The sequence below is a fragment of the Anolis sagrei genome, chromosome 1, assembly GCF_037176765.1.
Source record: "Anolis sagrei isolate rAnoSag1 chromosome 1, rAnoSag1.mat, whole genome shotgun sequence".
Classification (NCBI taxonomy): domain Eukaryota; kingdom Metazoa; phylum Chordata; class Lepidosauria; order Squamata; family Dactyloidae; genus Anolis; species Anolis sagrei.
Genome location: NC_090021.1, coordinates 169,323,718 through 169,350,801, shown reverse-complemented (window position 1 = coordinate 169,350,801; position 27,084 = coordinate 169,323,718). Strand labels below are relative to the sequence as shown.

Sequence of the window (27,084 nt, the reverse complement as noted above, 5' to 3'; positions counted from 1 at the left end):
ATTGGCCATCTGCAAGGATGTTGCCACCCAGATGTTTAGCCTCCTATGGAAAGCTTCTCTAATGTCCCTGCATGAGAAGCTGGAGCTGACAGACAGGAGCTTACTCTGCTTCTCGGATTCAAACTGCCAACTTTTCTGTCAGCAGTCCTGCCAGCACAAGGGCCTAACCCATTGCGCCACTGGGGGCTCAAATAACAAACCCGGTTATTTATTTTATTTTAGATTTTTTAAACCACCTTTCATTCCAGAGTAGTTTACAACATACTTACTTACACTTACATTTAAATGTAGTTAAAGCGTAAGTGCTAACCAAAGATCATCAATAAAAAGCTGGATAAAATAGAAAAGTTAAAACTTTTATATAGAACAAACTGTAAAAACAAAGAAGTTTTTCCAAATGCTGAAATTACCATATGTTAGGAGACAAATATTTATTAGAAGAACATCTTACAAATGAAATGCCACCATCATGAACCATCTGATGGATAGGTACCTTTGAAGGTTCTCCATCAGAAAGTTGAATTTATGAATAACAGTATATTAAAGACAAATAGTTGGTGATTACGGAGATGTCCCAACAAGTGATTACGGAGCTGTCCCAACAAGTGTATCTGGCTGTATCTATGCACATTTGGCAGAGTAGGCTGTGCAAATGGATTGTTATTTTGACAGAAGCAACATGATTTTGTTAAGGAATATAACCTTATCCGCCTTTCTTTAAATTTTTGTCAATTGCTTCTACATCCTGAATTTTTGTCTTTTATAGGCACAGGTTTCGGGAGAAAGGCAGAGTATAAATTATTTATTTATTTATTTATTTATTTATTTATTATTTGCACTTGTTAACCGCCACTCTCAGCCCGAGGGCGACTCGTGGCGGTGTACAGAACATAGAAAAGACAACAATTTACAATAGATCAAGACCATAACACAACATCTTACTAATACAACAACTAATTAAACTAAAAATCCGCTTCGTCTAGTTTGGGGTCATATCAATCTCATAGTCATAGTCCATTCCGGTGGTCATTCCAAAAACATAGCACTTAGTTGAAGGCCTTTTCGAAGAGCCAGGTTTTCAGGCCCTTGCAAAAGGCCATGAGGGAAGGCGCCTGTCTGATTTCAGCAGGGAGGGAGTTCCATAGCCGGGGGGCCACCACCGAGAAGGCCCGCTCTCTCGTCCCCGCCAGGCGTGCCTGTGAGGCAGGCGGGACCGAGAGAAGGGCCTCCCCAGATGATCTCAAGGTCCTCGTGGGCTCGTAGGCCGAGATGCGGTTCGCAAGGTATTTTGGGCCGGAACCGTTTAGGGCTTTGTAGGATAACACCAGCACCTTAAATTGGGCCCGGTAGCAAATCGGCAGCCAGTGGAGCTGGGACAGCAAGGGCGTTGTGTGCTCCCTGCGTCCCGCTCCGGTTAACAACATGGCTGCCGCGCGCTGGACCAGCTGGAGCTTCCGGGCCGTCTTCAAGGGCAGCCCCACGTACAGAGCGTTACAGTAGTCGAGGCGGGATGTGACCAAAGCGTGTACCACCGTGGCCAAGTCAGACCTCACAAGATACGGGCGCAGCTGGCGCACAAGCCGAAGCTGTGCAAATGCTCCCCTGGTCACCGCTGAAACCTGGGGATCCAGGTTCAACGATGAGTCCAGGGTCACACCCAAGCTGCGAACCTGCGCCTTCAAGGGGAGTGCGACCCCGTCCAGCACAGGCTGTAACCCTATACCCTGCTCGGCCTTGCGACTGACCAGGAGTACCTCTGTCTTGTCTGGATTTAATTTCAGTTTGTTCGCCCTCATCCAGACCGTTACAGCGGCCAGGCACCGGTTCAGGACTTCGACAGCCTCCTTAGTAGCAGGTGGGAAGGAGTGACAGAGTTGGACGTCATCTGCGTACAGGTGACACCGCACCCCGAAACTCCGGATGATCTCACCCAGCGGCTTCATGTAGATGTTAAACAGCATGGGGGACAGTATGGAGCCCTGAGGAACACCACAGGTCAAAGGCTGTGGCGTTGAACAGGAGTCCCCCAATAACACCTTCTGGGTACGACCCTCCAGAAATGACTGGAGCCACCGCAAAGCGGTGCCCCCAAGACCCATCTCTGCAAGGCGTCCCAGAAGAATACCGTGGTCGACGGTATCGAAGGCCGCTGAGAGGTCCAGGAGCACCAACAGGGACACACTCCCCCTGTCTAGCTCCCGGCGGAGATCATCCACTAAGGCGACCAAGACCGTCTCAGTACCATGTCCCGGTCTGAAACCAGACTGTGCCGGATCCAGATAATCCGTGTCTCTCAAGAATACCTGGAGTTGTGAGGCCACCACGCTTTCCATGACTTTGCCCAAGAAGGGAAGATTGGAAACAGGCCGAAAGTTGTCAAATTTAGTGGGGTCCAATGATGGTTTCTTCAACAGCGGCTTTATAATAGCCTGTTTTAGGCTCGCTGGAATCTTGCCTTCCCGAAGGGAGGCATTAACCACCACCGTTACCCACTCAGCCAATCCCCCTCTGGCCTCTTTCAGAAGCCAGGATGGGCAGGGGTCTAGGATGGACGTGGTAGGCCTCATTCCTCCAAGTATCTTGTCCACATCCTCGGGCTTCACAAGCTGAAAAGAATCCATCAAAATAGGACAAGCGGTGCTTGTGTCACATCCACAGAGACTGCATTTAATGTGGCGTCCAGTCCAGAACGGATCAAAGCGACTTTGTCTGCAAAGAACCGAGCAAATGCTTCACAGCGCGTGGCCGAGTTGTCAGGGCTCCCACCTGAGGTAGGGGGAGTTAAAAGACCTCTGACAATCCGAAACAACTCCGCCGGACGGTTTTTTGCAGACGCAATAGTGGCCGCAAAGAAAGTTTTCTTTGCGGCTTTTATTGCCGCGGCATATGCCCTTAGAAAGGACACAAACCGTGCTCGATTTGGCTCGCTTGGGTCCGAGCGCCACACGCTCTCTAGTTCCCTCTTCCTTCGCTTCATCGCTGCCAGCTCCTCAGTGAACCAAGGAGCTGGTTTAGCTCGGTTACTTGAGAGGGGACGTTCCGGAGCGATCCTGTCAATTGCCCTGGTCATCTCCCCATTCCAGAGAGCGACCAAGGCCTCGACATGGTCACCTACCGAGGTAGCGGGGAAATCCCCAAGAGCCGTCAGGAAGTGAAATGAGTGAACCACCCTCATCAACATTTCCAAAATGGGAACTTAAATGTGTTAGTATATTTACATATGATATTAATGAGATACTTTTAAGAACAATAGGTATATTTCACTAGAAATTTAATGCTGAACCTAAAATTGCCAGTCTAAACCAGATCTGTCAGTTGTGTAGATTCTCAAACTTCCCCAATCCCCTAATTTTTAAAAACATTTGTCTTTTACATCATACTCAATGTCCCTGAATAAATGAAAACATGCAGAAATACCACATCCAACCCCCACTAGTATCATCATACCATGTTGTTGTTCATTCGTTCAGTCATCTCCGACTCTTCGTGACCTCATGGACCAGCCCACGCCAGAGCTCCCTGTTGGCCGTCACCATCCCCAGCTCCTTCAAGGTCAGTCCAGTCACTTCAAGGATGCCATCCATCCATCTTGCCCGTGGTCGGCCCCTCTTCCTTTTGCCTTCCACTTTCCCCAGCATAATTGTCTTCTCTAGGCTTTGTTGTCTCCTCATGATGTGGCCAAAGTACTTCAGCTTTGTCTCTAGTATCCTTCCCTCCAATGAGCAGTCGGGCTTTAATTCCTGGAGGATGGACTGGTTGGATCTTCTCGCAGTCCAAGGCACTCTCAGCACTTTCCTCCAACACCACAGTTCAAAAGCATCTATCTTCCTTCGCTCAGCCTTCCCTAAGGTCCAGCTCTCACATCCGTAGGTTACTACAGGGAATACCATGGCTTTGACTAGGCGGATCTTTGTTGCCAGTCTGATGTCTCTACTCTTTACTATTTTATCGAAACTGGACATTGCTCTCCTCCCAAGAAGTAAGCGTCTTCTGATTTCCTGGCTACAGTCTGCATCTGCAGTAATCTTTGTGCCTAGAAATACAAAGTCTGTCACGGCCTCCACATTTTCTCCCTCTATTTTCCAGTTGTCAATCATTCTTGTTGCCATGGAGCATCATACCATACTATTCCCAAATAACTGCTTTCTTACACACACCTTGTCAAAATGACATCTGCCAGTAGCATCACATGATTACCACTGGTCATTTCGAAAAGGACTGCAGAGGAAAACAGAAGTACAGCTAGCACTGTTGCTCTGGATTCCACTTTTGCGTAAGATGTTGTACACTCGCATGGTGTATCACAGATTCTACAACCACTTGCACATCCTATTGCATAGTTAGAAGTGTTCTAGTCACCATCTTCATCCTAATTTTGAAAACATATAGCCGCTACTGCAATAAGCCTTGTTGCAGCACAGTGACATAATTAGATATAGACATTTAAATCTCATCATTGCTTTTAAGTAAAGTCACTTAACCACATTTGAACATTAATTGTGAAAAATCAGCATCTCTTTGATTCTCAGGGAGCAAGAGGAGGAGTAAACAAGAAACAAAAACAGATAACATTTATGTTTCCCATGCTTCCCAGCCTGCATGAAGTACAGAAGATCCTCCATAAGCATCTGTAGCTACTATTCGCCATAATGAGACTCCTTTACAGATTTGTAAAGGAATAGCAATCCAATTTATACTTCAAATTTTAAGATTAATTTGGACTATACAGCCAGAACACTAGCCATGGAGACACTGAGCAGCAAAAAGTACAAACCCGCCTACCAATAAAAACAATGCTCTCATTATGAACGCAACAGCATGAAAGAATGTGCACTCGTCCCAAAATCAACAGGACAGAGGCAGTAAGCCCCATACCTTATGTAACCTTTCATGAATCTGCTAAAATTATGATATGCATGAGAGAGCTTGTCCTTCAGTGCCTCCATCTGACCCCACCCCATGCAGAAACCCATTTTTTTCAACCAAATCCAATGTACACCTCAATTTTCAAAACCTTGAAACCAAAACCAGTATCTGCTGGTAAATGTAATAATAATAATAACAACAACAATAACAACAACAACAACAGCAACAACAACAACAACAGTTCCTGGGGAAAACTGAGAGCCAAATTGACAAAGAAAAAGCATGGCTGTGGCTCACAAATGGAACTCTGAAAAAGGAGATGGAGGGCCTGATTTTGGCAGCCCAAGAACAAGCCATTAGAACCAATGCCATCAAAGCCAGAATTGAAAAGTCGATAACAGATCCCTAATGTAAACTCTGCAAGGAAGCAGATGAAACAATAGATCACATCCTCAGCTGCTGCAAGAAGATCGCGCAGACAGACTACAAGCAAAGGCACAACACCATTGCTCAGATGATTCATTGGAACTTCTGCCACAAATACCATCTTCCTGCGACAAAGAACTGGTGGGATCACAAGCCAGAAAAAGTTACAGAGAATGAACACGTCAAGCTCCTCTGGGACTTCCAGATTCAGACAGAGTTTTGAAGCATAATACTCCTGACCTCACAATCATGTTAAAAAACAAAGTATGGATCGTCGATGTTGCAATCCCAGGTGACAGCAGGATTGCAGAGAAACAACTGGAAAAGCTGACACGATATGAGGATTTAAAGATCGAACTGCAAAGACTCTGGCATAAGCCAGTAAAGGTGGTCCAAGTGGTGATCGGCACACTGGGTGCAGTGCCTAAAGACCTTGGCCTGCACTTAAACACAATCGGCGCTGACAAAATTACCATCTGCCAGCTGCTGAAGGCCACCTTACTGGGATTTGCACACATTTTCCCCCAATACATCACACAGTCCTAGACACTTGGGAAGTGTCCAACGTGTGATCCAATTCAACAGCCAGCAGAGTGTCTGCTGTGGACTCACGTTGTTGTGATTCAAATAAATAAATAAATAAATAATACTTTATTTATATTCTGCTCTATCTCCCCAAAGGGACTCAGGGTGGATTCCAAACATAAAAGGTAAACATTCAATGCTCAAATACAACAATATATCCATAATAACAAAATGTAAACAACCCAACATATAAACGTGAATTATAACTTAACTAAAATCAAATTAAAAACACAGTCTGTTATAACAGACATAAGACAAAACATCAAACATTGAATAGAAACAACAATTTTAATGTGCAGCAGCAACAAAATACACCCTTTGTAATTTAGTAAAAACTGGAATGCATTATACTTGCTGGACCATAGGGAAAGTATGGTATGGTATAGTATGGAAGCAATGGTATTCCCCGTAGTCACCTACGGATGTGAGAGCTGGACCATAGGGAAGGCTGAGCGAAGGAAGATAGACACTTTTGAACTGTGGTCTTGGAGGAAAGTCCTGAGGGTGCCTTGGACCGCAAGAAGATCCAACCAGTCCATACTTCAGGAAATAAATCCCAGCTGCTCACTGGAGGGAAGGATATTAGAGGCAAAGATGAAGTACTTTGGCCACATCATGAGAAGAAAGGAAAGCTTAGAGAAGACAATGATGCTGGGGAAAATGGAAAGGAAAAGGAAGAGGGGCCAACCAAGGTCAAGATGGATTGATGGCATCCTTGAAGTGACTGGACTGACCTTGAAGGAGCTGGGGGTGGTGACGGCCGACAGGGAGCTCTGGCGTGGACTGGTCCATAAGGTCATGAGTCGGAAACGACGGAATGAATGAACAACAAATACTTGCTGCTCACTTAGAATTAGTTCTTTAAAAACTAAAGTGTTAGAACATCAAAATTTCCAGTGATGGAACAGAAAATCAGCGAAATAGGTAACCCTTTCCTCAAGGTGCCTCAGATTCTTGGGATGCATCTACACTGTAGAATGAATGCAGCTTGACACCACTTTAAATGCCATGGCTCATTAATATGGAATATTGGGGGGGGGGGGGGTTGAAATGATCCAAATGATGCCTGAGGCGGAGGCAGATCAAAGATATGTATCTGTCCCTGTGAGACTGGGCTCAGTACCTGCTGCCACTCCTCTCAAGCTCACCACCCCAGGGCCGGGCTTCTTCCCTATCTCCAAATTCCTCTCCTCAGCTTTGCCCGTGCTTTTATGTCCCTCATATAAGAAATCAATCCAAGTGATTCCTCTGAGGAGGCTGGCGCTAGTGGCTAGGTAGTAGTGAGTAATACCTACTCCAGGAGCACCTTCCCTTTTGCTTTGACTCAGTGGGTTAGCATTGGAGCACAGGATGTCAGTCAGGCTTCCAAACAGCACGGCACCTGCTGCCCTTGGGCTCACAAGGCACTACTTGGCCCTTCCTCCTCCTCCTCCTTCCTCATATCTGACCGTTGCGCTTTCCAAGCTGAACATTCCCAAAGTGTTGCTGTCCTTCACACAGAGCACTACAATTACCATATGATGAGCACTAGGCTTGTACAATTTGGCCAAATGCTATGTCATTTTGGGATCCATTTTCAGCCAATAATCATCATCATCATCATCATCATCATCATCATCATCTTTATTTATACCCTGCCACCAACTCCCCAAGGGGACTCGGAGCGGCTTACATGAGGCCAAGCCCAACAACACAACAATAAAAACAACAAGCAATAACCTCTTATTCTGTTTACCGGGAAGTTACTTGAATTAGAAGGAGAGTTGCCATTTTCATTTGGCAGAGATTCTGCCCATTGGCTGCAATGCGAAACTTTAAAGGCTGAATCCTCAGTCATTTTAAAGCCTATCTGCATGAAACCCATTTCAGTTTTAGACCCCATGTACTGCATGCCTGCCAAGTTTCAAAAAAAAAAATCACCAATCTACTGATTTTTTAAAGCATTGTCTTTAATTTTTACCATATTTTATTTAAAAAATAAGATAAACCAAAAGAGATATTTCTGGGAACTGTAGTTGCCAGTTGTGTCCATTCTCAGACATTCAGAGCATGAACACAACTAGGCCTTTTACTGGCTGCGAAATAGAAAGAGAGAAACTCTCATCAATGCCCGCCCCATGCAAGTGCTGCTGGGAAAGAGAGTTCCCAGCAGGGCCCTCTCTGGAGGAAGAGCATAGGGAACTTTTCCAATTCCAAAAGAAATGGACACTTCGCTCCCAGGGAGGGAGAAAATACGCGACAGGATCTTCTCCAGAAGCCCCGCAGCAGACCCCTGTTTCAGGTATAATGCAGTTCCATCCTCTCCAGTAGCCAATAAATCCGGCTCTCTTGATCTGTTTTGTCCAGCTGTTCAGTTCTCTCCTCCTCATTCTGTTTTCAGGGGATTACACAAAAGGGACCACTGAATATTATAAATCACTTTCGGTCAAACTGATCTGGGCCTAAGCCTAATGAGTACGCACCCTGATATTTGTATTGTAATTTGGTCAAAAAAGGTGTGTATTACATTCAAGTAAATCTGGCACAGGCATTTTGACACTCAAGCTCAAAACCACGCAAATTTCACTTGGCCACAAAAGCAAACAAGACAGAACTCTAAAAAGTTTTTTTCCCATACCATCCTATGTGTCTTGGTTTTTAAAAAACCAATCCAACTCCATACATTTAAACGTAGCATTAATTTTTAACTCTTACTGAATGCATCTGTCTATAATGCATACATATGCATCTACGCAAAGCAGGGTCATAAGGCCTGTAAAAGGAAAATACATCAACAACTAGTTTTTATATTCATCGTTTTTAGCATCTATATAAATAAAACAAAGTTTATGTCTCTTTGATATGACATCACACAAAAACAGCAGGATGAATTTTTCACAAATCTGAAAGGTGTATTTAACAAGATCTATCTTAACATATAGTTTACACAATATATATAAAATTAACTTGACGAACGAGGGGGAAATACATTTTTTCATGAACTATTGTCAAGAAAGTCACACCACTGTATATCATGGGACTTAACCATCCATGGATTTTAGTATCTCATTGGTGTTCCTAGAAACAAAACCTAGTAGAATCACTGTAACTATTTCCCTTATTTAGATACCTATTCCCATTTTGTAAATTCAGTCTAGGACTATGCACATAAAAGAAACTAATTCATTGAATATATCTGTACTGAAAGTTTATCTTCATTAGACAGGGAACAGAAGCACATGTTTCTAAGAGACAGGAGTGCCCTCCAGTGGTCTACTATTTGTTATTAGAGAACCATTTGCTGTGCTCCCCCCCCCCCCCCCCCCCAAGTATTTTCACCTATGTGCCTCAGGTGAATCATGGAATGCATGGAAAAGCTAATTACTTCAGCATGATAGCATTCCAAGGCTAATATCAATAAAATTATTTCCTGGCCTCATTCACATTAGATTGAAGAGGCTTCCCATCTCTATTTCAGAAAAGGGAAGCAAATAAATAAAGACAAATAAATGGGTCTGAAAGAAAACCAAGCCTGGAAGCCAAGGCAACAACACTGAGTTTATCATATTTTGGACTCATTAGGAAAGAGGATAATATTTGTCAAAATCTAAGATAGCAGAAAAAGAGGAAGACCTCACCACAGGTGTTGGATTTTAATAGGCTAATATCTTGTGTGGGCCCATGCAATGACAGCTGAATCCCGCATATTAATATATATATTCAGTTGCAACTGAAGCAGCATCAGGGATCTAGGTCTTTGTGTGGTCACATTAAAAGCACAAACACAAGTGACTTAGGTCAGCTATGTAATCCTTTGTAGCTTTAGATTGAAACCACAGGTTTTCCCAGTGGTTACATTATAGACTAGTGCAGGGGTCCTCAAACTAAGGCCCGAGGGCCTGATACAGCCCTCCAAGGTCATTTACCCAGCCCTCGCTCAGGGTCAACCTAAGTCTGAAAAGACTTGAAAGCATACAACAACAACAACAACAACAACAACAACAACAACAACAATGACAACAGCAATCCTTTCTCATCAGCTAAAAGCAGGCCCACACTTCCCATTACTAATAAGTTTATATTTGTTAAAATTGTTCTTCGTTTAATTATTGTATTATTTTAAGTGTTTTTTGCACTACAAATAAGATATGTGCAGTGTGCATAGAAATTCTTCTTTTTTTTTTCAAATTCCAATCCGGCCCTCCAACAGTTTGAGGGACTGTGACCTGGCCCTCTGTTTAAAAGGTTTGAGGATCCCTGGACTAGGGTATGAGCTGACCTGATGTCTAACTCAAGGAAGATTTAGAGGCCGAAATTACAGATTTTATGTGACCTGTGGATAAGTCAAGGATCATGCCATGAAAACAGGGAAAGCACCATTGCCAGATAAGGCAGCAAGTTACTTCTGGCCACTGTTTTTCCACCCAGCCATTCAAAAAGGCCAGAAGTGGGAACACGGTGCAGAAAGTAAGGGGATCAGTGCTTCTTTTCGGCCAGTCTTAATTCTCACCTTTCGCCATTCTACTCAAAGAAGGGAATGGACATATATTGTTAGAAAATCTAGCTTGGGTAACAAAATTAAACATGAGGAAACATGCCAGAGTTCCTGTTTGCTCAGAAATCAATAATAATAAAAGCCCTATTTTCTTAAGAGTCAAAAACAGGATGGCAATTTTACATTCCAAGCAAGAATTCCAGGCCTCCCTAACAGTATCTCCTGGTCTATGTGATTGGAGGAAGTTTGCACAATCCACCAGGTAGAAGAAAAAGGCTACCATTTCTCAAACAGAGTCTCTTACCTAAAGATGCAGAAGACCTTCTCTGCAAGTCTCCAGATGTCTGAGACTTTTTGTAAGCCACAGGTGATGACCTTAGCGACTGCGACCTCAAACTATGTTGCGGACTTGACCAATTCGAATTCAGTGACTGCTGGTCCCCTTGTCCGGCTTCTGCTCTCTCCGCCGCAGACGATGCAATTCGACCATCATCTAGAAAAAATGAACATGAATCTGATGGGGATTCACCAGTGCAAGCTGAAAAACAACCATATTTTTCTACTGATTTCAGGTATCTAATTTGGCTTTGTGCTTGGAAAGAGAGTTCTTAGGCTCTCGAACTCTCTTCCAAGAGAGGACAAGAGGCCTCTCCCATCCCTTTGAAGCCTGTTTTTATCTCAATAGGCTTTGCAGAACTTTAAAAACATCCTTTAGAATTTAAAGAAAGGGTCTGAGGTAATTCTAGATCCTTAGTAAACAATTCAAATAGTTTTTGAAAAAACATCTTAGCTGTAGATTTTCAGTTGTCTCAAGATTGCAATTCATTTAATCCTATTTTAGCATTGACATTTGTATATTTTAGCTACATTGTTTTTGTTTTCAACTGTAAGTATTCTTGAGTCTCACTTCTGGGAAAATGCAAAATATAAACAAAAATTATGGTGATTGATACAAAGATCTTTCCCATTATCTACGATAAAGCAACAAAAACAACATCACAGCCACAAATATTGAGGAAAAACACAGAGGACAGATCTAGAGAGTTCCGCTTGACCTCCCTAAGGATATCCCAGCTGTGCTAACATGTGCATTGATTCTGATGATCATCTATCTCAATCTTAGTCTTTTGTCCTCCTCACAATGTTATAAAGATTGAATATTTATTTAAATCATGTTACTTCACATCTATGCCATTACTGATCACAACTTTAGATACAGATTCTAGCAGTACCTAAATGACTCAACAATACATTTTGTAGAATTGTAATCACCTTTCAACAATGCAAACAGAAATTTTATCTGTTTTAAGGGGATGCTTAATATGGACAATGGCTGTTCTTAATATAATGGCAACTGAGTATTAGAACATGATCTACTGCACCTTCAGGAGAGCACATCAACCCACTATAGGATTCGGAGGACGGCTGTGTAGTTAAACTCCGCTGTCTGTTTTTACGTTTTATCTAATGTTTTAAATATATGTATTATTGCATACTAGCATTTTATCAGCTATTATTTCAAACTATTTTAAACTATATCTGTGGAAGCCGGGGAGGAAAGAGAAACTAATTAAGCTGCTGATAATCCTTCAAACAAAACAAGGAGATGCGAGGCACAGCTAAAATGCCTAAAAGGAAGAAAAGACTTGCCTCACCAACTGCCCAGGGCTCGCAAAATAACAAGAAGGATTGTAAAAGAAAGAAAAGATCTCCAAAGCCAATGAGTGAATCCACTATAGCAGAGGTTCTTAACCTGGGGTCTCCAGACATTTTTGGCCTTCAACTCCCAGAGATCCTAAGAACTGGTAAACTGGCTGGGATTTCTGGGAGTCGCAGGCCAAAAACATCTGGGGACCCCAGGGTGAGAACCACTGTACTATAGGATTCACAATGCAATCTTATGACTGCTCCATTAGCTGCCAGTCTGCTACAGAGCACTATTCCAAGTGCTGGCTTTGGACTATAAAGTCCTAAACAGTTCTGGCCCAGCTTACCTGTCTGAACGTATCTCCCTCTATGAACCACCTCTGAGGTTAAGATCTTCTGGGGAGGCCCTACTCTCAGCCCCGCTTCTTTCGTAAGTGCGATGGGTGGGGACGAGAGACAGGGCCTTCTCAGTGGTGGCCCCTCACCTGTGGAACTCCTTTCCCAGTGAAATTAGATCAGCTCCCTCCCTCCTGACCTTCAGAAAGAACTAAAAACTTGGCTATGGGACTAAGCCTTTGGAGAACACTCAGTGAAATAAGCAGCAAAGAAGTAAGTGTAATATGATTGGAATGGCTCCTGGACTATGATTTTGGATTTGTGTGGTTTCAATAGCTGATTTTAATGTATTACTGGAATGTAATAATTATGCTATGATTTTTTTTAAAGTTTTAATGTTTTTAATGTTTGTGTATATTGTATCTGTTTGTTGTTTGTATGGCATTGAATATTGCCAACTTGGAAGCTGCTCTTAATCCCCTTCGGGGTGAGAAAGAGGAGGGTAAAAATACAGTAAATCAATAGTAAATACATACTCTGAAATAAGTCTCACTGGATTCAATAAGACATAGTTCAATTAAGAGTTACAGCAGGAGTGGCCAAATGTAGGAGGCTAGGTTATGTGGGATCATGTTAGATATGACTAAGGGCTACAATCTTGATTGGCCATAACCCCCCAATTAAAGTACTCTGCAAAAGAAAGAAAAAAGAAAGAACTGATTTTTGTCTCAAATGACCCCAAATTGTGACATTTCCTCATGTTTCTGAGTAACCCCGGATTGTCTCAGGACCAAGAAAAGTTTTCTTAACAAAAAGGGAGAGATTGGAAGTCCCTTCCTGTTTTAGAAAATGGTCTCTCCTGGGCTTAGAACAGCTCCAAGAAGGTCAAATCATGGTAAAACTGTCACCTGTACCCCAAGTGACAGCCTATAAACCATATTTTGTCCACTCCAAGTGTTACACACCTGACAAGAGATACATAGTTATTTTAAACCCGGTTCTTTAGCACAATATTCATACACAGTTGCAATGGTTACCAAAAGGCCCTCTGGCACCTTTTGCATTCCTGATGTTTCGGACATCATCTCATGAAATCCATTAACACTGCCTCAAGTTAACTTACATTTCTAAAAGTCCCAAGAGGTCCAAATATTCCAATGCTCTGCCCTAGAACCAGCATCTCGACATTCTGTCGTACCAGAAAAAGATCTAAGGGAAACTCTTTGGCTGCCCAATCTTCTGATTATTTTCCTCAGAAGTAAATCTTAACTAATTCAACAGGCTTCCTTCCAAGAATCTATCTTACCTTTTCAGTCTTGCAAACAGAACTCTGGTTAGTACTAGTTAGTAATCCACAACTCTAATCAGAAAAAGACATCTAAAGAAAGGATGAGATCACAACAATAAACTATTCAGGGTTCTTATTTATTTATTTAGGGCTTTTATATTCCGTCCTTTCTCAACCTCCACAGAGGGACTCGGGACGGCTAACAAAGTGGCACCCCATGGCGCCCACATCAAAAAGTAAATATAAAATTAACAGCAATGTAATAATAACAATATAAAACAATATAAACAGTATAAAACCATATAAACAATATAAAAACAAACAAATAGTCATTGGTCACCGATCTAAATCATTATCCAAGGGCAGTCCATCAGTTCTTAATAAGTCAACACATCAGTAGGTCAGCCTATTCTTCAAAGGCCTGATCCCATAGCCAGGATTTTACTTGTTTCCAGAAGGTCAAGAGGGATGCAGCAGATCTAATTTCACAGCCAGGGGGCCACCACAGAAAAGGTCCTGTCCCTTGTCCCTGCCAGACGCGATTGTGACAATGGGGAGACAATGAGCAGGGTCTTCTCAGATGATCTTAGGGCCTGAGGTAGATCGTAGCGGGAGATTACTTGCATTACTTCACCACAGAACTAGTATATGACATTACTACAACAAAGAACAAACACCTTTGCCAAGCAGCCTAGTTAATGCCCTTCAGCAATCTACGACAATGCTACACAGTCCACAGCTACAAAGCCTACAACTCAAGGATTGGTAACACTGCAACCTACCAGTTAACCAGTGGGGCATACGTTCTTTGCCTTGGTATCTCTGACTTCTAATTTCTCTCCTAATTATCTTGAAAAGAAAGTGTTCAAATAATGGATTATGAGCTGTTAATTACCTGGCATGTGGGGAAAATAAATACAATCACATCCATGATCTCTCTCAGTCTAGGATCATATTTCTGTAGGCATTTCATTACACAGACTAATCACAGTCAATGCAAGGTAGAGTGATCCTTGGTTTTGTCTGATGCCAAAGATAGGCCAGAACTCCTTGGTTATATTTTGTTCTTCCAAAGTCCCCCTACAAAAGGCTTTAAAGTTATGGTTCTCAACTTGTAGGTCCCCAAGTGTTTTGGCCTACAACTCTCAGAAATCCCAGCCAGTTTATCTGGAGACCCACAGGTTAAGAACCACTGCTTTAAAGCATGCTACAAACCCAAGATGCCCTACTACTATATTTTCTCTTCTGCTCATTGTATAAATGCAACAATGGTTATATGTGTACTCAAAACTAAACCAGTTTACTGCTCTGGGTACATATTTATTTATTTTATTTATTTGCTGCATTTGGCTCTCCTCTGGCTCTCTAACAAGTAGGAGATTAGAAACTTTCATTACTTCGCAACTAACCTCTACTTTTCATTACATTGCGACCATGAAATGCAGTCAGTACGAATATTGCCTTACTCAAACAAGCTAGGATTATAAACCAGAGTTTGAATCAACTTTAATTCAGTAAACCAAAGTGAACACTAACTACTGATACTCCAAATTCCAGTCTAATGAGAAAAAGAAAAAAATGGAGTGCACATTTCTGATCTTCTGCTTATAAATACAAAAGTCCAAGATGCATTTCCACAATGCTTTGCCTTAGCATTATTGGCAAATGCAGCCCAAATAATGAGTACTACTGACATATTTGCTGGTTGAAGGAGATTGCCTTCATTTCTGACATGAGAAAAATAATACAAAGGATAGTTAATACTTACCTTTACTGAAACGAAAGAGATTTACAAAAGAACTATAGGCTGATTTAAACGGAGGTTCATCCTGGTCAGGAGTCAAAGGCTTGAAGTGGGTAAGGTGAGAGGGACTCCCAGGGCAGTAGGGGAGATCACTCATAGAGTCCAATGTTGGGGATGCCTTGTCATCTGTGGCCATTTCATGGGTCCTTAAAAAAAGAATATGCACACTTGATCACTTGACCTAAAAGACATATATTTCTACCACCCATATTTTAGAAATACCTCCAAACCAATAACAAAAGCCCAGAGATATTTGATCTTTGTAATCTCTGTTGTGTATGACATGAATCCAAACAGTGTCTTCTGTATTTCCATAAAAAAATACTAGATGTTGGCATACTGCTCTAGAACTTTCCAAATATGTTATATTGTTTAGATTGGTTTTAAATCGATGGTTTCAATATTTTGCTGTTTTAAGGTTGGGATGGAGGTACTCTTCATTGCAATACATGATAAGTCACCCTAGTGATAAATTGAATTCTACAATAAATAAAATTACATATATGCCTGTACAACAGATCTGCCTCCAGGTCAGCTAAAACAAGTTATTTTGGCCTGTAGTTCCCATCAGGAGCACCCAATAAGACCAACGGCAAGGGGATGTGGGAGTTGTAGTCCAGAACATCTGAAAAAGCCACTTCTGTAGGATTGAACTCAATGAAAGTCTACATTATAACTGTCATAAGTGAATTCAGAAATGAAGCTTTGTGGGCTGAAGGGACACAGACATCTTCTGGGAAAAACAACACCACAACTTCAAAGCAAAAAGGAAGTATGTAAGAGCTGACTGGTATAAGAAAGTCAGCCTTCTTTGGGGCAAGGAGGAAATGAAGCCTGTCGGGCAAGCTGAGCATTTCAACAAAGTACAAAACTATACTGAGAAGCCTATCTAGTAATTTTAATGACAAAGATTAAATACGATGGCTGGAAGCCCATTTATTGAAACTCAAGATCCTTCCATCCCAGGAATAGCTGGATTTTTGGAGAAAGGAAAACAACAAGGGAGGAATGTAGATATTTTTAAACTTTATTTTTACCTGCTGGATGATTTTTTTTTCTCTCAAGTAAGCTCACTTCTGTTACCAAAGATCAGCTGAAAATAAAAACAAGAGGGAAGGAGGAGGAATGTGAGGAATAAAACTGCAAATGAAATGGCTCGTCTTACTCACACAACTCTTTTGGCACACACATACCCCCACTGCCTTGCTCTATAAGCAGTGTATATAGTTTTTACAACTGGGAAGGCTCTCAAGAACAGCTTATGCATGAATAAAAACAAGGGAACCAAATATCTCCCCCCCCCCTCCCCTCAAGATCTATTTTACAATCTCTAAAGCTGGTGGCCTCTCCCTGTGGTTGGAAAAAGAACCAAATAAAATAAGAAGTAAAATCAAGCACAAGCTCGTGTTACTCTGTCCCTATAGTGATCAGACTTAAGGCAATTGGAACATTATCAATCACATCATGACTAACAGTTCAGCCAGAAAAATTGCTAATCTCTCAGCTGAGCCAATGAAGTGGCTCTGCTTCCCATTGCTCCCTCCCGCATAATTTGTGAGAATAAAGCACTGAATTACTACTGGGGAGCAAAAGAGCCCAATGGAGTGCTCCAAAATGACTAAAAGTACCATGGGAAGAAGAAGTAGTGTGAAGTCCGGTCCTGGAAAAGTCACCAACTATTCAGGAACATGAAAGCATAATTCTCTTTAAGGAGCCTATCTGTATTCATGCATTTTTAGTTTTCTATTTTTGAATAAAGCACAATACTCTAAACAAATACAGGATGGTGTAGCCCAGGCCTGCACATCCTGTTTGAAACTTCAGCTCCCAGAATTCCTGTCCACTGGACAAGTTGGCTAGGGCTTCTGGGAGTTGAAATCCCAAAAAACTGGGACACCAGAGACCAGGGTTTGGATCTCTGCTTCATGACAGTAATCCACGGGATGATCCTGAGCAAATCCCACTTTATCAGCCTAAAAGAAGGCAATAGTAAGCTGCCTCTGAACAATCTTGCCAAGAAAAAATATGTGACAGGTTCATACCTTAGAGAAGAGATGTCACACTTGCAGCCCTCCAGATGTTTGGGCATTCAATTCTAAGAATTCTAGTCAGCTTGTCCAATGGCCAGGAATTCTGGGAGCTGAAGTCCAAAACATCTGGAGAACCACATGTTTGACACCACTCCCTTAGGGTCACCAAGAATCAGAAACTAGTTGAAGACACGCAGTGACAGCAATATTGTAGCTTGGCATTGCATTTTTCCTATTGCACTCTTCATCTGATGAACTGACACTATTATGCTAAATACCCTTCATCATTGGTTACAGCTGACAGGAATGGCAAAACAGGAATTATAAAGATTTCAGGATGTATGCATGTTGTACTGCAGAAACATTTAACACAAGGCTGCCATCTTTAGCAGCCGCCTCCCTTTCAGACATTAAAAGTGCAATCCCATTATGTAAAATCTCAGTCTTATCTATTCGCAGTCCACAATCACTTTGAAAAGTCAAATCAACAAAGCTTTCAAACAAGTCCAGAAAAGTGAATAAGCCACCCAACATCAATCCACTTTCTCATACATTCTAATTATATCAATGGCTTGCAAGAAGAAAAGGCTTTTCAAAATATATCCTGCCTTGTTTCATATAAGCAGTTTTGAATCACCATAGAATATATTATTGATTCAATGGTAATTTACAAACTAAGCTAAGAAGGAAAAGGAAGACATAGGCTGCTGTTGGACTATAAAATATCTTTGTAAAATGAACTCTGTTGTCAGAGGCTTATACAGCCAGCTTTCCAAATCCACAGATTCTGCATCCACAGCTTGAAAATGTTTAAAAATCCAAAAGTCTATTTCTTCCTTTACTTTTTTCTATAATAATAATAATCATAATTATAATGACTTTAATTTTGTATCCCACCTCCATCTCCCCGAAGAGACTCGGGGCCACTTACACATGATACAAGATGCCAAAAGTCAGAACATAAAATAAAAAGCAATATAAAGTACAACTGAATATACAAATAGGCTTTAAAACAAACAACTTAAGACTCAAAACAGCACTCATCAACCAATGGGAGGAAGCTACTGTAAATGTGGACAGGCTATAAACAATAGGACAAGGGAATAGGATAAGTGCAGGGCTGTAATCATGGAAACACTATTTATTACGCCATTGTATATAACAGGACTTGAACATCCATAGATTTTGGAAAACACAAGCGGTCCTGGAACAAAACCCCAGCAGATCTCAAAGGTCTACTGTACTTAGCACTGTAAATTCAATTTAAAGACAACAAACATTCCAAAAATCCTTCTTTTTCTGCCTTTAGGGAAAGCTCCCAATTACTTCCATGAGTGAGGTAGCACATGATACTCATCAACAGAAAGGCCTCTGAAATAGTCTTCAGTTTTTCCAGCTCCTTCTTTCACATCTAAGTAACCTGTACAGAACTCTCCCAGCAACCAAGACAAAACTACACTGAGCCAGTAATCCCAGCCAGTAATCCGCTACATGGGCAAAACAAATGCAGATTTATTACATTCTGTTTAGATGCTGTTCTGCAAACATCAATTGCACCAGAACAGGACTAATGAAAGCGATCTCTTCCCATATATTTTATGTCAAAAGGGAATATAAACCATGTGGATGGACATTGATGCCATATTTCCACACAGATACTTAGCACCGCTAAAAGGAGATTCTATCAATTTAGGTCACAAATGTACAAACTGCAAAATAATCTGTGCCTGTGCTCATTCTCAGCTCCTTGCTTCTTACAAGGCTCATTGTCAGTCTGTTTTTCCTTCATGTACCTGAGAAAAGGTTTAACAGGAACAAAAAATCAGTTTTACACTTTGTTGATAGAATTTAGAGATGTGAAATGTCACTTTTGTTCCTGCATGCAAGAATGAATAATTTCAAAGGTATCCTTCCTGCTGGACAAGATGCAAGTTTCTGCATATTTTTCTATGACTCTTTGCATTTTGCAACACAAGCAAACCCAGTCACTTCAGAAACCAACCCTGTTTTCTGCCTTACAATGTCTTTTTAATAAGAAATCTCAAAACCGTGGCAGTAGACCTTTTTTCCTAATAGCATGACCAATGTGTTGAGACACCCTTCCTCACTGTAGATGACAAAACTGTACTTTTATGTTACTGGTAGAATTCATTACCTGTTATCAAGGCCCCTGGCAGTGATGCCAGTAAGAAATATAAGCCTTGTTTTGCACATGTTTATCCGTATCTAATAGCCATAACAAAGACCGGCAGTTTGGTGGTTTGAATATTGGATTAGGACTCTGTGAGGCTACAGCCAAGGAAATACATTGGATGTCACACACTCTCAACCTCAGAGGCATGTAGACCACCTCTGAACAAATATTTTCATGAAAACACTATGATAGTTTCACCTTAAGTCACTAACTTTCAGTTGGAGTTCCACAGGATTGTTCTGGGCCCTTTGTTGTTTTTTCTTTATACACTATCTTTAGGTAATCTCATCCGTTCACATGGTTTTCAATATCATCTTTATCCTGCTGGTGCTCAGCTGTACCTTTTCCACTCCAAAACTGTCTTCTTACACTGAACGTCGCATTACAGCATGGTTTTCAGCTATTTCAGCATGGATGCTTTGTTGTTGCCTAAAATATAACATGGCAAAGATAGAACTACTTATTATTCCTCCAAAACCTTATTTACAACATACACTCTCCATCAGTTAATTTTCTCTGTGAATGAAGAACAGAGCTTTATTTTTATTTTTCTTACTTTTCTGTCTTGTGTTCCCTATTTTGAGGCTACAGCAAAGTCATGATTTTTGTCTTGATAACACTGCCAAAGTAAGACCTTTTCCTTCTGCTTCCTCTGCTAAGACCTTAATTCATGCCTTGCTCATTTCCTGCCTTAATCATTGTAATCTTCTTTTGACTGGTCTTCTATTATCTCTCCTTAGTCCTCTGACTTCCATTCAATATTCTGCTGTTAAGATTATCTTTTGACCCGTCACGTTACCACTCTTGATATTCCTTCATTGGTTACTCCACTATTCTTTCCAGGATTCAAATATAAGTGTTTTGTTTAAATGTTTAAAGCTCTATACAATGCTACTCTCCTCTATTAATTCATTCTTTAATACTTTTCACCAGTCTGCTTAAGATTTGCGTTCCAGGAATTCTAGGCTTCTCAACTAACTAAGGGTTCCTTAGCTCAGTTTCATCATTTTTCATTCATTCCTTCATACTCCTGAAATTGCCTGTCTATATTTTTTTATATTTAATTGGAATCATTTTACATTTTGTATAGTTTTATATTTTATCACTAATTCATTCCCTCTGAGTGTATTTACATATTGTAGATTGTGTGACCTTTGGCAGGACCCACTGTTTTTGTTTGTTTTACTTGTAAACTTAAATGCACATTTATGGTATTATATATAAATGAGTAATAATAATCACCATAAGTCAAAAATGACTTGAAAGCACACAACAAGCCATAACAGCAGGCACTGCTTCTCCATGCTCAAAGGCAGCGAACCAGATAATACAGAATGAAAATCAGACAACTACCTTGCTCTGGCCCTCGTGAGTTTTTTAGTACATCTAACTAGCGAATGCAAGCCCAGAGTGTTAGATTAGATGTCCGTTTTAGTACATCTAACTAGCGAATGCAAACCCAGAGTGTTAGATTAGATGTCCTTTTGGATAACTTTTATGGCAGTTCTACATTATCTGCGTCTTTGCCCTACAGTATAAGAAAAGGAAAAAACAATTACAGAGTAAGATGGTTGTTTAATACTGCCCTTTTGTTACTGGTTAATTTTGCTATTATTAAATGTCAATATGAGCAAGTGGCCCAAATAGCTGTTTTTTCTTTATCAAGCAAGTGAAGCTGTAATAAAAGACTAAGTTTGTTTCCCATCTGAATGCATGACAAAGGCTATATGTGAAAGATTGAACCTTTACCAGTTTTGTAGAAGAGCACGTTTCATGTGGGGTGGATTCCCATTTTTCTTTTTAATTTGGCTATCAGATACTATTTAAGAACAAGGAATTTATTAACATGGGCTTTTGTCAAAATACTAGTCCAACATGGAATTTTACTACAAGTAGTTACACTTTGATCCAAGCAATAAAAAGTACAGTTATACCTAGGCACAATAGAAATCATGACAGGACAATTAATTTAAAATTGAGGTCTGACTGTCCTGGAACAAAATGTTAAAATAACTATTTCATTTTGACGTTGTTGTTTTCTTCTCAGAAGTATAATAAAATTTTGCCTTGAGTGAGATTACATCTGACTATGAATGTAGTGGTAAATCATAATATGGGTATATCCTAAAGTGAGAAACCCTATTTCTCCTAGCAACCTACAGTAGGTCAGATTTCCAAAGGGAAGGGGGCAGGAAGTTGCTCCATTTAGGGCTATAAATACAACCAGTAACTTAGTCAACCCACTTTTGCTTACATTTGTATGAGAGGAAAGCGATTTTAAAAGACCCAATCAGTTACGCTGTCAAAAGAAACAGCTGTAGTCAATGAGGTGTTGTGTGGTTTCAGGGCTGTATGGCAGTGTTCGAGCAGCATTTTCTTCTAACATTTCACTGCATCTGTGGCTGGCATCTTCAGAGACCTGAAGTATTCCAGACCAATCTGACAACCATAATGTCAGACTAGAAGAAGCCATTGAAATCCACAAGCATGTGGAATTTAAGATATATATATATATATATACACACACACACACACACACACACACTCCACTGGCCTCATTTACAAACAAACCTCTGAGGATGCTTAGAATCATAGAATAATAGAGTTGGAAGAGACCACATGGGCCATCTAGTCCAACCTCCTGCTATGCAGGAAAAGCATAATCCTTGACAGATGGCCATCCAGCCTCTTTTTAAAAGCTTTCAAGGAAGGAACTTCCACCACACTCTGAAGCAGAGAGTTCCACTGTTGAACAGCTCTTATGGTCAGAAAGTGCTTCCTAATGTTCAGGTGGAATCTCCTTTCCTATCATTTGAACCTATTACTCTGAGCCTTAGTTTCCAGCGCAGCAGAAAACAAACCAGCTCCCTCTTCCTTATGGCATTGTCACAAATGTATACATGGCTCTCGTGTTTCCTCTCAGCCTTCTCTTCTGCAGGCTAAACATACCCAGTTCGTTAAGACACTCCTCATAGGGTATGGTCTCCAGACCTTTGATCATTTTAGTCGCCCTCCTCTGGGCACCTTCCAGCTTGTCTTTTGAACTGTGGGTTACAGAATTGGACACAGTATCCCAGGTGATATCTGACCAAAGCTGAATAGAGAGGCACTGTGACTTCCCTTGATCTAGACACTACACTCCTTTTGGTGCAGACCAAAATCCCATTGGTTTTTTAGCTTCAAGATCCTTCTCACATGAACTGTTGCCAAGCCAGGCATCACCCATTCTGTATCAATGCACTTCATTTTTTTCTGCCTAAGTGAAGTATCTTACATTTGTCCTTGTTGAAATTCATTTTGTTAGTTTTGGCCCAGCTCTCTAATCTGTTATGATCCTTTTAAATTAACTCTCCTTCCTAATTTGATTTCATCTGCAAATTAGATAAGCATGCCCTCTAAACCTTCATTCAAGTCATTAATAAAGATGTTGAACAGAACTGGGCCTAGGACCAAAGTCCTGTGGCACCACACTAGTCACTTCTTTCCAGGATGAAGAGGAACCATGGAGAGTGCCTTTTGAGTTTGGTCACTTGACCAATTACAGATCCACCTAATAGTAGCCCACATTTAACTAGTTTGCTTGCAAGAAGGTTATAGAGGACTCTGTCGAAGGCCTCACACCAGGCATGGGCAAACTTTGTCCCTCCAGGTGTTTTGGACTTCATTTATTTATTTATTTTGTACATTTGTACCCCGCCCTTCTCACCCCCGAGGGGGGACTCAGGGAGGCCTCACAGCAAGCACCATTTGGTGCCATCACAATCATAAAAACAATCAACAAATTTATTAAAAACAAGATATTAACTAAACAATTACTAAAAACACGCCAATTAAAATCAAAGTCTAGGTTAGTTCATTGTCACTTCAAATTGTTTACATCTTCTTCTCACTTGCTGCTATTCCATGGTCATATCAGCTGTTAGGAATAGTGGGAGTTGAAGTCCAAAACACCCAGAGGGACAAAGTTTGCCCATGCCTGCCTTATATAATTGCAGGAGAAACATCGGGAGAGAATGCTACCGGAACATGGCTATACAGCCCGAAAAACTTACAGCAACACAGAACAACTGATGCTGTAAAAAAAAAAATCCGGTTTCAACAAAAGTGCCCCCAACATGGCACAGCTTAAGACCATGGGAATCCTGAATGTTGTAGTTTGGCACGAACAACACTCTTGAGCAGAGAAGGCTCAAGGCTTTGTCAAGCTCTCACAATAAACTCCTAGCAGTGGCTGGCTTGATCTTTCCTCTTATATGGTTACAAGGTGCAGAGCGTTCTCTGCCCAAGAGTGTTGCTGGTGCCAAACTACAACTCCCAGAAGTCCAATAGCCCTGAGCCATGGAAGTTAAAGCGTTGCCAAACTGCATCAGGAGCAGAATTCATAACAATCTTGACAGATTAGAGAGATGGGCCAAAATTAACAATATGAAGCCCAACAGTGACAAATGCAAGATACTCCACTTAGGCAGAAAAAAAGAAATGCAAAGATACAGAATGGGGGACAATACCTGGCTCGAGAGCAGTAAGTGTGAAAAAGATCTTGGAGTTCTTGTGGACAACAAGTTAAACATGAGCCAACAATGTGATGCGGCGGCAAAAAAAAGCCAATGGGATTTTGGGCTGCATCCATAGGAGTATAGTATCTAGATCCAGGAAAGTCATACTACCCATCCTCTATTCTGCCTTGGTTAGGCCACACATGGAATACTGTGTCCAATTCTGGGCACCACAATTCAAGAGAGATATTGACACGCTGGAATGTGTCCAGAGAAGGGCGACTAAAATGATCAGGGGTCTGGAGAACAAGCCCTATGAGGAGCGGCTTAGGGAACTGGGCATGTGTAGCCTGAAGAAGAGAAGGCTGAGAGGAGACATGATAGCCATGTATAAAAAGTGAGAGGAAGTCATAGGGAGGAGAGAATGAGGACGCCCTGGAGACTAGGGCGCGGAACAATGGCTTCAAACTACAAGAAAGGAGATTCCACCTGAACATGAGGAAGAACTTCCTGACTGTGAGAGCCATTCAGCAGTGGAACTCTCTGCCCCGGAGTGTGGTGGAGGCTCCTCCTTTAGAGGCTTTTAAGCAGAGGCTGGATGGCCATCTGTCGGGGGTGCTTTGAATGCAATTTTCCTGCTTCTTGGAAGAGGGTTGGCCTGGATGTTTAAAGATCTCTTCCAACTCTACGATGCTATGATCCCTTCTACAAAGCTCTCGATACAATGAGGAAACACATACCTATTTCAAACCGTGGGTTAGTCTTGCATCCCCAATGAAAGACCAGGCAGGGCTGAGAAGTCAACAGCTCCTCCTCAAGTCTCCTCTCGCCTTACCCGCCTTCCTTCCCTCGCTCGCCTGCCTGTCTTCCTCCTCTTCTCTTGTCTTCTTCTTCTTCTCCAGCAGCACCTGACTCGGCTTGGGCGCGCTTCCGCCTCTCCTCCACTTCCGGCCTCTCTCTTGGCCCCGCCAATGGGCGGCCCAATCAGGAGGCGCAATCAAGGCCAGAGGCGCAGAGCAGGATGCGCGCGCACCCAGAGGCATTAGCGAACGAGCTCCGACAGCGTCGTCCACTCCAGCTCTCACTTCAGTCTTCCTAAGGCTCCAACTGAGAAGTGGGTTGATCATTGGATCAAGGGCGCCTCTTCTGCACTGCAGAATGAATGAGGCTCGACACCACTTTATCTCCCAAGGCTCAAGGCAACGGAATCCTGTTATAGTTGTGGTTTTTCGTGGCTCTTCTCTGCCCAAGAGTTCTGCTGGTGCCTCAGCTAACCCCAGGATCCCATAGCATTGAACCTCGGGAGGTAAAGCACGGCCAAATTCCCCTCAAGCCGGGTGGTTGTAGGTTTTTCCGGCTATATGGCCATCTTCTAGAGGCATTCTCTCCTGACATTTCGCCTGCATCGATGGCAAACATCCTCAGAGGTAGTGAGGTCTGTTGGAACTAGGAAAAAGGGTTTATATATCTGGGGAATGACCAAGGTGGATAAAGGACTCTTGTCTTCTGGAGCTAGGTGTGAATGTTTCAACTGACCACCTTGATCAGCATTTGATGGCCTGACAGTGCCTGGGGGAATCTTTTGATGAGAGGTGATTAGATGTGCCTGACAGTTTTCCCTCTGCTGTTTTGCTGTTTTAATTTTAGAGTTTTTAATACTGGTAGCCAGATTTTGTTCATTTTCATGCTTTCCTCCTTTCTGTTGAAATTTTCCACATACTTGTGGATTTCAATGGCTTCTCTGTGTAGTCTGACATGGTGGTTGTGAGAGTGGTCCGGCATTTCTGTGTTCTCAAATAATATGCTGTGTCCAGGCTGGTTCATCAGGTGCTCTGCTATGGCTGACTTCTCTGGTTGAAGTAGTCTGCAGTGCCTTTTGTGTTCCTTGATTGAATAATAGAATCATAGAATCAAAGAGTTGGAAGAGATCTCGTGGGCCATCCAGTCCAACCCCCTGCCAAGAAGCAGGAATATTGCATTCAAATCACCCCTGACAAATGGCCATCCAGCCTCTGTATAAAAGCTTCCAAAGAAGGAACCTCCACCACACTCCGGGGCAGAGAGTTCCACTGCTGAACGGCTCTCACAGTCAGGAAGTTCTTCCTCATGTTCAGATGGAATCTCCTCTCTTGTAGTTTGAAGCCACTGTTCCGCGTCCTAGTCTCCAAGGAAGCAGAAAACAAGCTTGCTCCCTCCTCCCTGTGGCTTCCTCTCACATATTTATACATGGCTACCATATCACCTCTCAGCCTTCTCTTCTTCAGGCTAAACATGCCCAGCTCCTTAATAGGGCTTGTTCTCCAGACCTTTTAACATTTTAGTCGCCCTCCTCTGGACACATTCCACATAAATAAAAGCATGCAATATCAACAATATTACAACAATAATAGCCTTATCATGGAGATTTTTCATGAGGTGAAAAATGCCCAAGGTCAGCCCATGGGTTTTCTGTGGCTGATCAGGGATTCAAACCCTGTTCTCTGATATCAAGGGGTTCATCTACACTACACCCTATGCCCTACACCACTGGAGAAATTACACTGCCTAGCCAGTATTGCACCACCTGACATCCGCCGGGAAGTAGCAGCCAATAGTGAAAGGACCAAGGCAGAGACATCTCCAGCTCATCCCTTGTTTGGGTATCAGCCAGCACGTCAGTGACTTAAATCAAGAAATAGTTTTTCTGTCTTTTGTATAGGAAGCAGCAGTGACTGGCGGAGGCCACAATGGGGTGCTAGAGAGAAAAAAATCATCCATTTTATGGGGGAGGAGGGTGGGTTGAAGGAGGAAAGCCATTTCCCCATTTTTCTGTTATTCCCCCCACCCATGTCCCCTTCATGGAAACAACCCCTGTTTATGATATGGGAAGGGGGAAAGGGTATAATTAGTGAAAACAGGGGAAATTGTTTTCCTCCTTCAATCTACCCTCCAATCCAGT

The 27,084-nt window shown here is 41.9% G+C and overlaps 1 protein-coding gene across 10 annotated transcripts in view; it reads right to left on the bottom strand.

Moving 5' to 3' along the window:
- The window catches only part of PIKFYVE (phosphoinositide kinase, FYVE-type zinc finger containing), a 117,511-nt gene extending 92,386 nt beyond the window's left edge, over positions 1-25,125 (bottom strand). For 4 of the 10 annotated variants that reach the window (XM_067470230.1, XM_067470244.1, XM_067470239.1 and 1 more), the window contains exons 1-5: positions 24,887-25,125; positions 19,849-20,079; positions 16,464-16,519; positions 15,391-15,572; positions 10,656-10,844 (exon numbers count right to left, since the gene is read on the bottom strand). In XM_067470230.1, the coding sequence (XP_067326331.1) occupies positions 10,656-10,844; positions 15,391-15,562 (361 nt within the window). In that variant the 5' untranslated portion in view covers positions 15,563-15,572; positions 16,464-16,519; positions 19,849-20,079; positions 24,887-25,125. Of the gene's footprint in view, positions 1-10,655; positions 10,845-14,404; positions 14,465-15,390; positions 15,573-16,463; positions 16,520-19,848; positions 20,080-24,886 lie in introns of those variants that run through there. The other 6 variants (XM_067470231.1, XM_067470233.1, XM_067470234.1 and 3 more) reach the window with 6 other exon arrangements.
- Between the last annotated feature and the right edge of the window lie 1,959 nt (positions 25,126-27,084).